Below are 14605 nucleotides of genomic sequence, written 5' to 3' on the forward strand. Positions count from 1 at the left end.
AATTTTTCATACCTGTGCCAGACTTTGGTCGTAATATAACAAAGAAAATGGGAGTTCCTTACTGATTCCAAAAGAGAAGCAAAGAGCAAGCAAAGGCCCCCATGCCTTAATACTTCGCACCAAACCTTGAACTAATGATCAATATTCAAGTTCATACTACTATATATGACTTGAGTGAGGATAAAGACATAGCAAGTGGCATTGCAGTGAAAAAAAAAAAAAAGTTAGCTTGGCTTTTGTCCCTGGTATGCCCAAATCACAGTAATCATCTCATAAACTTACCTTTCTTCCATTCACAAAAAAAATCAGTTCATCAGAATTGGGAACAGAAGCCATCATACCAGGAAAAAAAAAGGTCTCCACCAGAATAGAGGTTTGTTTGTTTTTTCTAAAGAGTAGCTATGTCAGAGCAAACACCTGGATAACTATCAGCCTTGTTAGCAGCAGGCTGACCTGGGGTGATTTATAGCCATACTGCCACATGAGGAGCACCAACCACGGCTCTCTGCTTGCCCTGCCCACAGAGACTTGGAATGGTTCTTGGCAGAGCCCTGTCTCCTCCTTTCTTACAAATCAAGCCAGTGTCTTTGTCCCTTTTGGAGTCTGACTGGTTTCCCAAGGGAAATGTATTTTAAGCTCATGACTAATAGTAAAAACTGTGTTTTAAACAGGGTGTTATCTGGCCAAATCATCAATCAATACAGTGCTATCAAAACTCATAAAACTTCCTTTGATTTTTCCTGTGTAATGGGAGGATTTCATCACGTGTGTAACTAAAGACTTCTTAAAATATGTTTTTAAAGACTCAATTATAACAATCTACAAGTATATTCTCCTTCTTTAATCTTTTTTTTTTTGGTAATCACCTTGTTTCTTCAAATTTCATCAATTTAATGACATCAAACTACCTAAAACCATGAACATGTACGGAGGCTTGCCACGCACCAGTCTGTTCTCAGAACTCCTTTAATCCTTCAACAGCTTTAGAGACTAAGGAATGGAAGCACAGATATTAAACAACTTGCCCAGTGTCACACAGGCAAGGGGTGACGGAGTTGCTCCAGATTGTCTAGAGCTCTCTAGATTCCATGCTCAAGATGGAATCTTGGTAGAAAATGAGGCTGGAGGAGTAGGCACTCCAGAGTATGTAGGGAGGTCTTGCAGGTATATTAAGGGTTATTCTGAGTCTTCTCAATAAGATGGAAGACATTGGAGGGTTTTGACGAGGGTGACAGAAACCATTTTAAGTTTTAAAAAGACTGCTTTGGCTGTTTTGCAGAGAACGAAAAGGTGGGAGCCAGAGTGGGAGAAGAGAGATGATTATAAGTCAGACAGTGGCGCAGTGAAGAGCTGATGAGGCTAGGACAAGAGTGACAGTGGGGACATGGGCAAGAAGGGGTCAGATTTGCTGACAGACTGGATGTGAGGTGTTGGGGTGGGGAGCCGAGTCAAGGTGGTCTCCACAGCTTTCGGGTTGACCAGGTGGATGGGGCTATCCACCATAAGTTCTATTTGGACATGTTAAGTTTGGAAAGCCTAAAAAACATGCAAATGGAAATGGTTAAGTGGATATTTGTTGGATATTCAAAACTGCCTTCTTCACTTTTTATCTTAAAAAGGAGGAAGACTCAAGGTTTGGGCAGAGATTCACTTCAGAGACTCCAATCCAGTCTTCCTTTAAGATCCAAGCTCTGTCCTCACCAACAGAGCAGTGTGGCTACACGCTCCCCTGCCTGCCTCCACAGTTCCCATCCTCTCTGAGTGCTTCCTACCCAAACAGGAGTTCGAAGGATCAATGAGAGTTTATCAGAAGAACAAAGAAAGGACATGTCTAGCCTAGGGAACGATTTGTGTAAAGTCAAGGAAGTCTGATACTGCATATTGTTTCAGCGATTTACAAGTAGTTTTATTCGTATACATGAATTGCATGGGTATGAATGACAGGAATAGGAGTATCAAATATCATTCATTCAAAAATATCTGTGTGCCTGACAAGACCACTCTTCTCATGGAGGGGAAGGGTGTGTGTGTTCTGTGGGAATCTTAAAGTATTAGATAAAATGACATGTGTTTCTAATGCGGTGGACAATAAACTAGGGACACAAGGTAAATTCAGGAGATGATGGGCAATGTGACGAACAGGCTAAGGTGATACAAAGTGACTTAGGAGACTAGTTTAGGGTAGTCAGTGCTGAGTACATTTGACCTGAGTCCTACGGGAAGGCCCACGGAGAGACTGCATGGGAAAAGGGGCTCAAGTGGCCCAGAGAAAGAACTGAGGTTGGCATGTTAGAAGGCCAGTGTGGTGGACTGTGGATGGTAGGACAATGGGGGAATGAAGGGAGGTCAGAGAAATGGTAGGGGCTAGGACAAGGGAGTCTGCAGGTTTCTAGGTGGGAAGGGACGCCACCAGAGAGCTTTGAGCCAAGATGTAATATGATGTGATTTGTATTACATCATTCCACTCTACAGAGAATGAGTTATTGCTGGTAACAGAGTAGCATGGAGACCAGCTCTGAAGCCATTTCCCTGTTTCCCATTAAAAGTTGATGGGTTTATGATGGTGGCAGCAGAGGCAGAGAGAACGGGACAAATTGATATGAATTTTGGAGGTAGAACCAACAGGGCGTCTTCAGTTTGAGTTGCTTAATTGGACTTCCAAGTGCACATGTCAGTTGGATATAGGAATCCAGAGGTCAGAGAAGTCCAGACTGAAGAAGCAAATTAAGAGTCATCAGCTCATAGATGATGTAAGCACATACTCCGTGGGAACTGTAAAGTATCAGGAAAAAAGTCACATTTCTTGTGGCAAGATACTTTGAAATATTGGCTGATATGCTTCCTCCTGGCCATTGGCCATTCCTTTCCCCATTCTTCAGGTCTGAGTAAGGACATTTCACATTCCTGGCCTTCAGAGTGGGTCCTTATGGCAGGCATGAAAAGAAAAAAAAAATCTAGCGTAGGCTCAAACCAGCCCTTGAAACTCTTGGCAGAGACACCAGGAACAAAGGCAGGTGATGCTGTGGCCAGGGATGCCAGGGGCAAGTGTCCTCTTCTCATGCCACTGGCCTCAATCTACTATAGGAACTGTACTAAGGGGGTTCCTCTAAGTGAGCGGGACTGAATTTCTGCAGCCAGGTGGAATGGAGCTTGAGATAAAATTTAAGTCTGTATCAATACATCTGTATCTATCTCTATCTCTATATTGTGAAATGCTTCCCTATTTTAGCACATTTAATCTGCATGATAATGTTTGAAGTAGGAATAAAACTCTCCATTTTAAATGAGGGCTCTGAAGCACCAGGGGGAAGATACATCTGGGTCTGTGCCCTGTCAATTCTATCCATCTATAATTTCACACACTTGTTTCCTCAACTCCCTAGTGAGATAGAGAGTAATTCTGTTTCCCTGGAATGCTAGATATTTTACCCTGAGTAATAAGGTTTCCACTGCAGAACATTGCAGCTTTTAAATGTCAGTGCAATTCCTTTGGCTTTTATCCATCAATTTTTCAAAACTGTAAGGCCTGACTCTGGGTGCCTTCCAGCCACCAGTTGGCTTGTCTCAGTTTTATCACTGATGGGACATGCTTGGTAGGAAGACCCAGTATGACCCTCCTGAGGTGTATTGGCAATTCCAGGCTATATTAACTTTTTTTTTTTTTCCCCTCAAGCAGGTGGAGCTGCAGCATCTCCCTGGTGAATAGAAATGTGTATATCTGGAACATGAGCTGTTAGAGATTTAACAGCACAGAGATCCTTCCAGAGACCTAGGGTTCTTTAAGCTTGTAACAACATAGCGGTAGTCACTCGTACTACGTGAAAATGGACAAGTAGGCTTGGATTGCTTGCTTAGAGACATAAAACTATGGACCGCTCATTGTCTGGGTGGGAAGTCTCCTCCTCCCTGGAGACCCAGGCCGTGTTCAGAGCTCAGCTGCTTTGCAGACCTGGAGACCTCATCCTGGAATTGCCTTCTCCAGTCGGAAAGTACCAGTAACAAATCAAACACAGACAGAAATACGGCTCTTAGGGACTAAATGGTCTCAACAGATACTGCCCTCCTCCCAAATTCCCACAGATTTTGTCTATAATTTACAATCTGTACTCCATTTGGATTTTGAATTCTGGGTTATCTATGAAACGGAGCCCTCAGTTCCGTCACCAAGCAGCTAGCCCAGAGTTCCACAGCATTCTTGGGCCATGCAGTGATCTACTCCAGGAACTAAGACTTTCCCATGGAGGGCTGGGTAACGTTGCCCTTGCCTTCTTCCTGTAAAACATGGGCTTCTGCAGCAGTTGCCCCTGGACGTGAGAGAGCCGAGAGAGCAGGCTTCTGCGGGCATTTCAGCGTAGGCCCAGGCTCACCTGCATCTCTGCAGACAGTTGGTCTCCACAAAGGGCATTTCTGTTGGTACGTTCCACACTGATGTAACAAAATGGGTCATTTTCCAAGGCTTTTAGTTTTTGCGGTTGTGGCAGGGCAGAGACTGACGAGGTAGGTGTGTCTTCACTCCTTCCTTCTAGCTGCTTCTCCAGGGAGGGGCATTTTTCCTCCCTGCTGCTCTGGTGGTTTGTTTTGGAAGAACAAGCTGAGAAACAGTGTGGAGGGAACAAAAGGAAGATTCAGAGTTGGGGAAGGCGGACAAGCCCCACCAGGGAGAGAATTTGATGGGTTTTGGAGAAAGACCAGTTGCGGGGCTTGAGAGAATTAGGAAGAAATAGGCTTTCTAGAAGTGTTGTGAAGAGTTACAGATTTCAATGAACATTCTTCAAGAGACACGAAGATTGGAACACATATTAACATTACTTTTGGTTACCAGACTGTATTTCTTAGTGCTGCTTGGTACACAGATAGTGGGCACAAGAAATCTGTCAGTATGAAAATCCGGCCATCCAGAACTGGAATATTTATTTGGATCCTAGTGTATTTTGTTGGAGGGACAAGCAGGCAGGTTCCATTCGGTGGACCCAATGAGAGTAACACTACCTGTTATTGGCACTTTCCAGCTCAAGTCCCCCTCTTCTCTCTCAGGACCCACCCACCTGCAATTCCTGGGTTCTGACCTCTGGTGAGCTGATTACCCCACTTTAGGGGTCTATGAAAATGTTTTCCTTTTAAAATCAGAAGAGAAAAATGAATATAAATGAGGCTGGATTATATTTTTGTACCAATGCAGTTGTAAAACACAATTTTCGCTATTTAAGGGAGGAAGGATCCCACAAAGGCAAAAAGCTCCCAAACAGGTTCCATCCTGCACCACCTCCTCCGATCGCAGGGCTTACTAAGATCCATCGGGGCAGGTTGAATTCAGGGCTGAAATATTTGCAACACTTTGTCCACAGACCTAAACCAAATTCTCCAACTTTGTTCTTGATAGAAGTCTGTACGGTAATCTGATCTTCACCTAACTGCTCTATCTATGCATGGTTCAATCGTCCCGCGTCCAGGGGACGTCTTTAAACTCTGGCACGCGGGCACAATCATGTCCCTGCCCACATTCCCAGCTGCTTACTTCAGTGGGTCAAACCCATTCTTTTCACAAACTTCTATATGACTAAATGTTACTCCCGACTCCTTTTCATTCAGCTAAATTTAATCCAAATGAAAGCTTTGCTGCTTGAGCAGCTCTACCTCATATGGACTTCTAGAATTTGTGAGCCACTCTGCAGCATACCTGGAGAGATGTGGGCCTTTTAGGACTCCACACAGCAAAGGGTCCTCCATTATCTGGTTGTGCTCACCAGAGCCTTGACTCTAGTGGCCAGGCCAAAAGCCTCCCAAATGGACTTCCTTTTCCCTTCTAGTCCCTCAAACTTGTTTTCAACAGTGCAGCTGGAATGATCCATTAAAAACACAAATATGAATACGTCAACGTCAATTGTGTGTGCCTAGTCTTTCAGTGACTTACCCTATATTTGGAAAAAAACAAAGATGCTACCATGGCCCACATGGTCTGAGGGTCTGGCCCTGCCCCACGCAGACTCTCCATCCCACTGAGGATATTTCTAGCACAGACACCCCAGTTCTTGGGCCACACGCCTCATTTTCCCTCCCAGAACCCTTAAGCATGTTATTTCCTGGCACCATCTGCTGCAGTTCTCTCCCAGTAATGCCTTCTTATCATTCAGGGCGTGGCCCTACTGTTGCTCTCTCAGGAAGTTGTCTGACCCCGCCCCCCTCCCATACTTCCTATTTCTTTGGAGCACTTATCAAAACTTGCAATGACGTTTGTGTGATTGCTTGTTTAATGCCAGTCTCTCCTATTGGATCATAAACCCCATGTGGCCAGGGTCTATATTTGTCTTGTTAACCATTATGTCTCCAATGTCTGGCACTTACAAAGATTTTTTTCTCTTTTTTTTTTTTTAAAGAATGACTGAATACATACTATCATGAGATCTTTATAGTAAAGATTTTAGGGTGTGTCTGCTATTGGTTTCTTGTTCTTCCTCACTAAAGAACTGATGATAAGCCTAGGCAGTGTGGCTGAGAATAAAATGTATTCCTTCTGGATCCTCCTCTGGGTGGTCTATGTTGTTCTTGTCCTTCTATGAGTCCCACTCTATTTCAGGACTCTTAGTGCTCATCGCAGACAGTTCTTCAGCTTTCTGCTTTTGTACCTGCTTAAAGAAAAGTCATGAAGTATGAAATCCTCATCTGTGATTTCTACTGAAGTCCTGGCATCTCTCCAATTTGCTTTGCAGCTTTCTGGATGTCTGTTTGACTTTCTAATGAGAAGGACTCCATGCCGCTGTGGTTTTGTTTAACTTGAGTGTCCTGTATCTGTGTTCTCTTTGGTAGCTTCATTCTCTCTGCAGGACCGGCATGGTCTCCATGACTGCGCAGAGGTGAGGGCATCTGCATTCTGGAATAACAATAAGAGTTCATTTTTATTGAGTGCTTAATATGTGCTGGGCACTGTTCTAAGTATTAGGCCATTTAATCCTCAAACCAAATTAATGAGGCAAGGACTTTTATAATGTCCATTTATACAGAAAAACCAAGGCACGAGAGTTTAACTAACTTGCCCAAGTTAGTTAACCTAACTAATAAATAGTACAGCTAGGATTCAACCTAGGCAGCCTGGCTCCAGAGCCCTGGCTGGTCACTACTAAGAACCAGGGCCTTCCTAGGGACTTGTGAATGCTATGGTATTTCTGGGTGGCTTCATTAATCAAACCTTTCAATGAGAGAAATCATTAGGGAGTGACTCAGAGAACCCATCTCCTGTCCTGCTCCCTTGGTGACTACGGAGTCACTGTAGGGAGGGAGGGAGGTGTTGGAGGCGGTGGGTGTATGGAATTCTCGTCTGGCTGGGAAGTTACTGCTGCCTTGGCCAGTTGCTCTTTCTCAAATGGAAGAACCTGCTTTCTGCTCAGCAAAAAGAACTGGCATACAGATATGGGCTGAAAATAAGACAGATGTTTAGAATTTGATGCTGATCTTTTGTGTTTTTCATATGGCACAGTCCTGGCCATAATAGGAACTCAAAAAAGACTGAATGAAGAAAATAACACAAGTGGGATGGGTTCCTCAGTTTGGGTTCTTGGCTCATTTTCTGTGTTGAAGTCCATTCTGCCAATTTAATAGAAGATACAGAAATAATTAAATTCACCCAAGAAGCTAAAAGATCAAGGAATGATGCAGAAGAGTTACTGTTTTAAGTCTTAATGTTTAGGCCATCAGAGCATATCAAGTGGTATCCAGACGTTTTTTGCTGGGCTTCCATGTACCATCACAACCAAGGAACAGCTGGATTTTCTCAGAGGATTGTCTTTCCTGTGCATTTCTTCCCATACACTTCCTCCATTTATCTTTCTGGTCTAACACCACTGTGCATCATGTGCCCCATACAACAATACAAACCTACTACCATGCCAGTAACTCTCAAATTCAGTCCTCTGCTCTGCCTTGGGCCCTTTAAATTCTTTTTCTTATTTATATGCCTTGTTTTATTTTTCTCTTCTCACTAATGCTATAGCTCATGCTTTTGTCCTCCCCACCACCCAGTCTGTTCCTTATTTCATTTTCTACTCATTTTCCATTTAAACAATCATTTGTGATCACAATGCTATCAAACTGAAAATTAAAGATTAAAAAAAAAGATATCTAGCCACAGATAAAATTTAAATTTTAAATACTTGGGTTCAAAGAAGGAATAAAAACAGAAAATACAGACTTAATAAACAGCAATGCAAAAGTTATATATCAATATCTATGAGATACAACTAAACTACATTCAGGGAGAAATTTAACTTCAAATGTTTTAATTTTTTTATTTATTTAAAATTTTTTTTTAAAATTTATGATAGTCACAGAGAGAGAGAGTGAGAGAGAGAGAGGGGCAGAGACACAGGCAGAGGGAGAAGCAGGCTCCATGCACTGGAAGCCCGATGTGGGATTTGATCCCAGGTCTCCAGGATCGCGCCCTGGGCCAAAGGCAGGCGCCAAACTGCTGCGCCACCCAGGGATCCCCAAATGTTTTTATTTTAAAACTAATTAAAAATGAACTCAAAAAAGTTTCATTAGAAAAGAAAAATAAACCAAGAGGAAGTAGATATAGGTATATAACAACGACAAAAACTGAAAAAAATATTTAGAAAACAAGAAGAGTAGAATTGATAAATAAAACCAAAACCTTTTTTTTTAAAAATCTAATAATTTAAAAATCTTATAAGTGCCCTTTGAAATGAGAAAATTCAAATAAACAAAATTAGGAATAAGAACTAGAATATAACCATTATGTTCAACTTTATGCCTATAGATTTGCATTGCTTATACTACTAAAAATTTAGGACAAATGCCTTCAATGAAAAAAATAGCTGGCCATGATATGTCGGTACCATGGTAAACAATTTAGCCGTTAAAAATACTGAAGATTTCTATATACAGGATTTAAAGGCTTTGTAAACTGGAAAGAGGCATGAAAATACTGGTAATTATTATATTTGTTGCTGTTTTCCTTGTTATATTTCCAACAAAAACTACTGGCAACTAGCATCATACGTAAACTGTCTCCCTAAGTTCAAACTCCTGCTTTACCTTGCTATCCTTTTCACCCTTCACATAACCTACGTACGAACTGCCCTAGTGCTGGAGATGATGGATGTAGAAGAGCACCCCAAAAGCAAAGGGTGTAAAGGAATGAGTGGGAATTCAAAAAGGACTTAATGAGTTGAGTGGGTGTATGGCAATGCCATTTGCAAAATCAGCTTGTTTGTGTATATAACAATTGGAGGAGAAGAAGTCTGATGTTCTGTACTGTTTGGTATTTGAACATTTATGTTAGAATACTCCCGACTGGAGATTTTTTGAATATGCTTTGGATACTAAAAATATTATGTGGTAATGCCTTTTGAACTTAACCTATAAGTATCCTGGCTGTGATTATTTGGCCATTCTCACCTTAACATAGTACATCTATTTTAGTAGTAAATACAACCAATCTTCATTTTAAGCACACATGTTAGGGAAAAAGATTCAATGAACAGAATAAGGCTAAACATTACTGCACTGAAGTTTATGATGACAAATATTTCCATAGGTTTTATTTAATTATTTCCACAGTTCCTTCACATTCCTCTCCAAAAATCATCTTAGGAGGTAACTGTTCTATCCAACATTTTATTGACTGAATTAATGATTCTTTAATAAATGACAGCTCTAGAACGTCAAGTGAATTGTCAACCTGTGCATTAAAATAAACAAGACCTTGTTTTTTTAGTCACCATGGGTTATCACTTATGCTCATTTAATAGACTAATGATAAAAGCTCAATAAAAACTATTTTAGCCGTAGCATCTTAAATAAGAAACTCCGCAAGTGGTAAGGAAACAACAAAACCCTTTCTGTTCTCCCATTTTTCTAAGAATAGAAATGTTATGGTGTAAACTCTCATTTTCTTTATAACATCAGCATGCAAATACTATGCACAATTGGAAAAAAAATTGTACTAAACACCATGCTTTGTTGAAGCTCTAGGAACATAAATGCTAACACATAATAACTATATGAAGATTACATTTTTAAAAATATGTAAATGTGAAAAATTGTGTAAATATGAAACAAATATTTATGAGTGGCCCTAATTTTCCATATATTTGAGATAAAGATGTTTATACTAATTACCTTCCCAGTGTTTAAAACCATTCATAAAATCAACTTTTGTTCTCAAGCCCCAAATATTAGGTAATAAGCATTTAGAATCAATCCATGGAATCTAAGAGAAAAATTCAGAAGACAAGGAATATGATTTAAAAGGAGCAAAAACTTTTAAAACAATCCACTATATAATTAATTACCAGCAAAATTTCTCTTTTTAAACATTTATCTATTTCTCAAAAAATATTTAACTTGTTTAAGTTTATTTTCTCTCTTTCTAAACAGGTATTCATTATTTTTGTAGATAAATTAGGATTCCTAATTCTTTGACATACTATACAGCAGAGATTAAATGTAAACTATACTTACTCTAGCTAAAAATAGTTTTTCAATATAGCAGTAAAGTTAGGGAATCAATATGCTCAAATCACGACAAATATACTTATTTAAAATCTGTTTGATTTTTTATTTTAGATCTTTTGACATTAGTATCAATTTATATGAGGTTCTTTTTTTAAAAAAAGATTTTATTTATTTATTCATGAGAGACACACAGAGAGAGAGAGAGAGAGAGGGGCAGAGACACAGGCAGAGGGAGAAGCAGGATCCATGCAGGGAGCCTGACATGGGACTCAATCCATGGAGACATGGGTCTCCAGGATCAGGCCCTGGGCTGAAGGCGGCGCTAAACCTCTGAACCACCAGGGCTGCCCTATATGAGGTTCTTATTAACATGAGGAAACCCCAATCACTTCAGAAGCAAAATTTGAGTTTAAATTCTTTAAGTTTAAAAAATTATTGACTTTTATCAAAATTTAAACAAAAAACATAATTATGAAGGACAGAGAACACTCTTCAGGTGCAACAGATTTGCCCATACTGATTATTAAAAATGTGTAGAGCCTATTTTAAAACTAGTATATAAAACAAAGGAAAAGCCTCATCAAATCTTGTGATTTGTATTTTCTCATGTGCTTGTTTGCAAATTATGTAATAACTTGATATAATTAATATAATATTAATGAATATAGTATTCAGTTATTTGGGGGTGCCTGGATGGCTCAAATCAGTTAAGTGTCTGACTCTTGGTTTTGACTCAGGTCATGATCAGGTTCGTAAGATCCGCCCCAAGTTGGGCTCTGGGCTCAGCCAGGAGTTTTGTCTTCCTCTCCCTCTGCCCCTCTCCCCACTCGAGTGTGTATTCTCCATCTCTCTCTCTCATAAATGAATCTTTAAAAATAAATAAAATTCAGTTATTTTTTCCTATAAGGAGTAAAAGCAAAGTCAATTAGCATAAAGTTATCTTAAGCTTTTAAAAAAGCTCATCTTTTTGGCTTCCAAAAAACCAAAAACAAATACAGCCTTTAAAAACAAGTAGTCATTGGCGGGATATGGAAACTGAAGGAGGATTCAGTATGGAATAGATGAGAAGAGCTAAACACAAGTAAATCAATTTATCTTTAGACTATCAAATTTTTCCTTTATCAATCTTTTATTAAAATAAGGGAAGACTTACAGAAGGGTAACTAGAATTTAGTAATATTTCATAGGGTCAAAATTTATCTAAAAATCTAATTTGTAGTATTGCACAGAATTTCCTGAAATTTTTCAGTGCTTGTCTGTCCATTATAAACCCAAAGCACAAGATGATGTCTTCATAGAATAGTTTTAAAAAAGACATTTTCTCGACTTTAAATCTTTGCTTTATATAGGCAAAAGCAGCGTGACAAAGAAAAGCCATTCAGTGAGGGTCTTTTTCACTGTCATCTAAGCTTAGACCAATGGCGTCATTAAATTTAAAACAGGCATAACTGGGCAGCCAGGGTGGCTCAGTGGTTTAGCGCTGCCTTCAGTCCAGGGTGGGATCCTGGAGACCCAGGATCGAGTCCCGCATGGAGCCTGCTCCTCCCTCTGCCTGTGTCTCTGCCTCTCTCTCTCTGTGTATCTCTCATGAATAAAAAAACAAAACAAAACAAAAAAAAGGCATAACAAGTTTGCAAAGTTCCAGCTGAGGAGCCTCTCAGCTTTCCATATCCTGTAGATGAGAATCATTGGTGGTTTCTCTCCTGTGGTCTATACAGAAAGTTTTTAGGAGACACACAAAGATCAGAATTTTGCTGTCCAAGTTCAATAGCTGCTGGCCTGGAAAGAGGGCGAATGTGATGGGAATACTGGATCTCCAGAGTGGCACACGCACGCAGATCTGCCCGGTGGGTCAGGGTCAGGGTCTCGAACTACAAAAACAGAGCTGACAACTGATGGGACAAACTGGCTCAACCAGTGCGCACCAACTGTACTCACCCTCCTGGGCAGCTCCACAGCACTCCAGGCTATTCCTTCTGGGTCTTTCTTCACTGATTTCCTCATCCAGCCCACAACCTTGTTCTGCCCAGGGCATAGCAAACCAACACCCTGGAAACGAGGACAGCCCCTCTGCAATAGTGAAATGCGCGGCCCAGTATTCTCAGGGAGGCCAGGCCACTGGGGGTAACATCCGCAAACGCGCGCCTGTGTCCTTGTTCGGTCGCAAGGGGAGACACACACCTTCCCTACACTTAGGAAACCAGGGGTCCGTTCCAATTAAATTCTCTTACCTGCACCGAGCAGGCACTAGAGGAAGAAGGAAGAAAGCCATTTCTTGAAAGCAGGAGGTACATCCATTACATTCGCATCGTTGAGGCACAAACGAATTTCTCTGAGTTTTGGCAAGTTTGACAAATGGGTTCAAGGAGCGTCAAGGCGTCTGAAGCGGTTGCAGGAACTTTACGCACCGCGATTCCTTTGGGGCCTGGCGCGAACCGTTCTCCGTTTCGGTTCCGACCCGACCCTGTGCTTTCCAGGAGACACGGAATCTACTGCAGGAAACAGCCCCAAAGGCCTGAGCTTCGCGAGCTCAAGGGCTCTGCTCCAGCCGGCGCCACCCTTCGGCCCTGCGGCGGCCCCGGGATGCGGGGCGAGGGGCTCGTCACAGGGACGTGCTGGCGGCGGCACTGACCGGGTGGCCGCGGCTCTGCGTGGTCGCCCGCTCCGGTCCCTGGTGCCTAGGGGTCGGGACCCACGTGGCGACGAGGCGGCCTGCAGGGCCAACGGCGGGGGACGGTGGGGGGGTGCGAGCCTAACCTCCGGGTCTGGCGCACACGTGGCTCAGCAGGTGCATGTGGGCGCCCCGGGGCCTGCGTGGCCGCCTGCTCGGGTCCCTGGCGCGTAGGGGTCCCGGACCCACGAGGCCCACGGGGCCAACAGCGGGGGGGGGAGGTGCAAGCCCAACCGCCAGGCACCATACGCACGTGGCGCAGCAGGTGCATGTGGGCGCCGCAGGGCCTGTGTGGTCACCTGCTCGGGTCCCTGGCAGGCAGACGACCTGGACCCGCGGGGCCAACGGCGGGGGGCGGGGAGTGGTGCGAGCCCACCGGCCCGGTCCCGGGCACGTGGCGCAGCACGTGCATGTGGGTACCACGAGCCCTGTATGGTCACTCGCCCGGGTCCCTGGTGCCTAGGGGTCCCGGACCCGCGAGGCATCGAAGCGGCCTGTGGGGCCAACAGCGGGGGGAGCAGTGCGAGCCTAACCTCCGGGTCCGGCGCGCACGTGGCGCAGCAGGTGCACGTGGGCACCACGAGCCCTGCACGGTCACCCGTTCCCTGGCGGGTAGGGGTCCGGGGCCCGCGTGGCAAGTAGGCGGCCTGCGGGGCCAACGCTGGAGGGCGGGAGCCCACCGGCCGGGTCCAGCGCGCACGTGGCGCAGCAGGTGCACGTGGGCACCACGAGCCCTGCACGGTCACCCGGTCCCTGGCGGGTAGGGGTCCGGGGCCCGCGTGGCAACTAGGCAGCTTGCGGGGGCAACGCTGGGGGGTGGGAGCCCACCGGCCGGGTCCAGCGCGCAGGTGGCGCAGCAGGTGCCTGTGGCCGCCGGGAGGGTGGGGGTGGGGGGCTGCACGTGCGGGCGCCGCCCCGCCCCGCGCCGGCGCAGTCGTGGCCTCGGGGCTCCCCTCCCCTCCCCCACTCCCCTCCCCTCCCCCCTCCCGTCCCCCGCGGCAGGGGGTGCGTGGCGGGCCCCTTCCGTCGGCCGCCGCCCGGGTGGTGCAGCGCCGGGACGTTCCAGGGCGGGTGGCGGGGCGCGGGCTTTGGGCACTGGGTGCACCTGGTCCGAAAGGCCGTTGGCCACTGCGGTCGCCCTGCGGGTGTGCTGAGAGCCGGGGACAGCGGGAGCCGCGGAGAGGTGCACCCCTGGGTGGGGGAGGGGGCGTTAACAGGGCCTCCCGCGGCCTGCAGCGACTTCACCCATCGGGGGGTTAGGATCCCGTGGTCTGGGCCCGGAGAGGCAGGGGTGTGCGCGGGGGCGGGGGCGTGGAGTAAGGGCCGGCGCGTGGGATGCACAGAGCCCCGCGCCCGACGGCTACCGCGGGGCTCCTTCCCCAGGACGGCTGACTCGCTCCTGCCTCTCCCCCTTCCTGTTAGTTTTCTCTCTTTCTCTCTCCTCCCCTTCTACACCTTCCTTTTTCT

General features: G+C 44.8%; 1 protein-coding gene and 1 long non-coding RNA gene across 4 annotated transcripts in view; both read right to left on the bottom strand.

Annotated features, from left to right (window-relative positions):
• Positions 1–628, bottom strand: part of LOC144306232 (aldehyde oxidase 4-like) — a 64525-nt gene extending 63897 nt beyond the window's left edge. For all 3 annotated transcript variants that reach the window (XM_077885671.1, XM_077885669.1, XM_077885672.1), the window contains exon 1: positions 283–628. In XM_077885671.1, coding sequence (XP_077741797.1) covers positions 283–339 — 57 coding nt within the window. In that variant the 5' untranslated portion in view covers positions 340–628. The remainder of the gene's footprint in view (positions 1–282) is intronic.
• Positions 629–6316: 5688 nt separating this feature from the next.
• Positions 6317–13755, bottom strand: LOC144306233 (uncharacterized). The gene is made up of 2 exons (XR_013373255.1): positions 12699–13755; positions 6317–6868 (listed from the first exon to the last, which is right to left on the bottom strand). It is a non-coding gene; the product is annotated as an uncharacterized LOC144306233 (long non-coding RNA).
• Between the last annotated feature and the right edge of the window lie 850 nt (positions 13756–14605).

Source organism: Canis aureus, chromosome 36, assembly GCF_053574225.1.
Source record: "Canis aureus isolate CA01 chromosome 36, VMU_Caureus_v.1.0, whole genome shotgun sequence".
Classification (NCBI taxonomy): domain Eukaryota; kingdom Metazoa; phylum Chordata; class Mammalia; order Carnivora; family Canidae; genus Canis; species Canis aureus.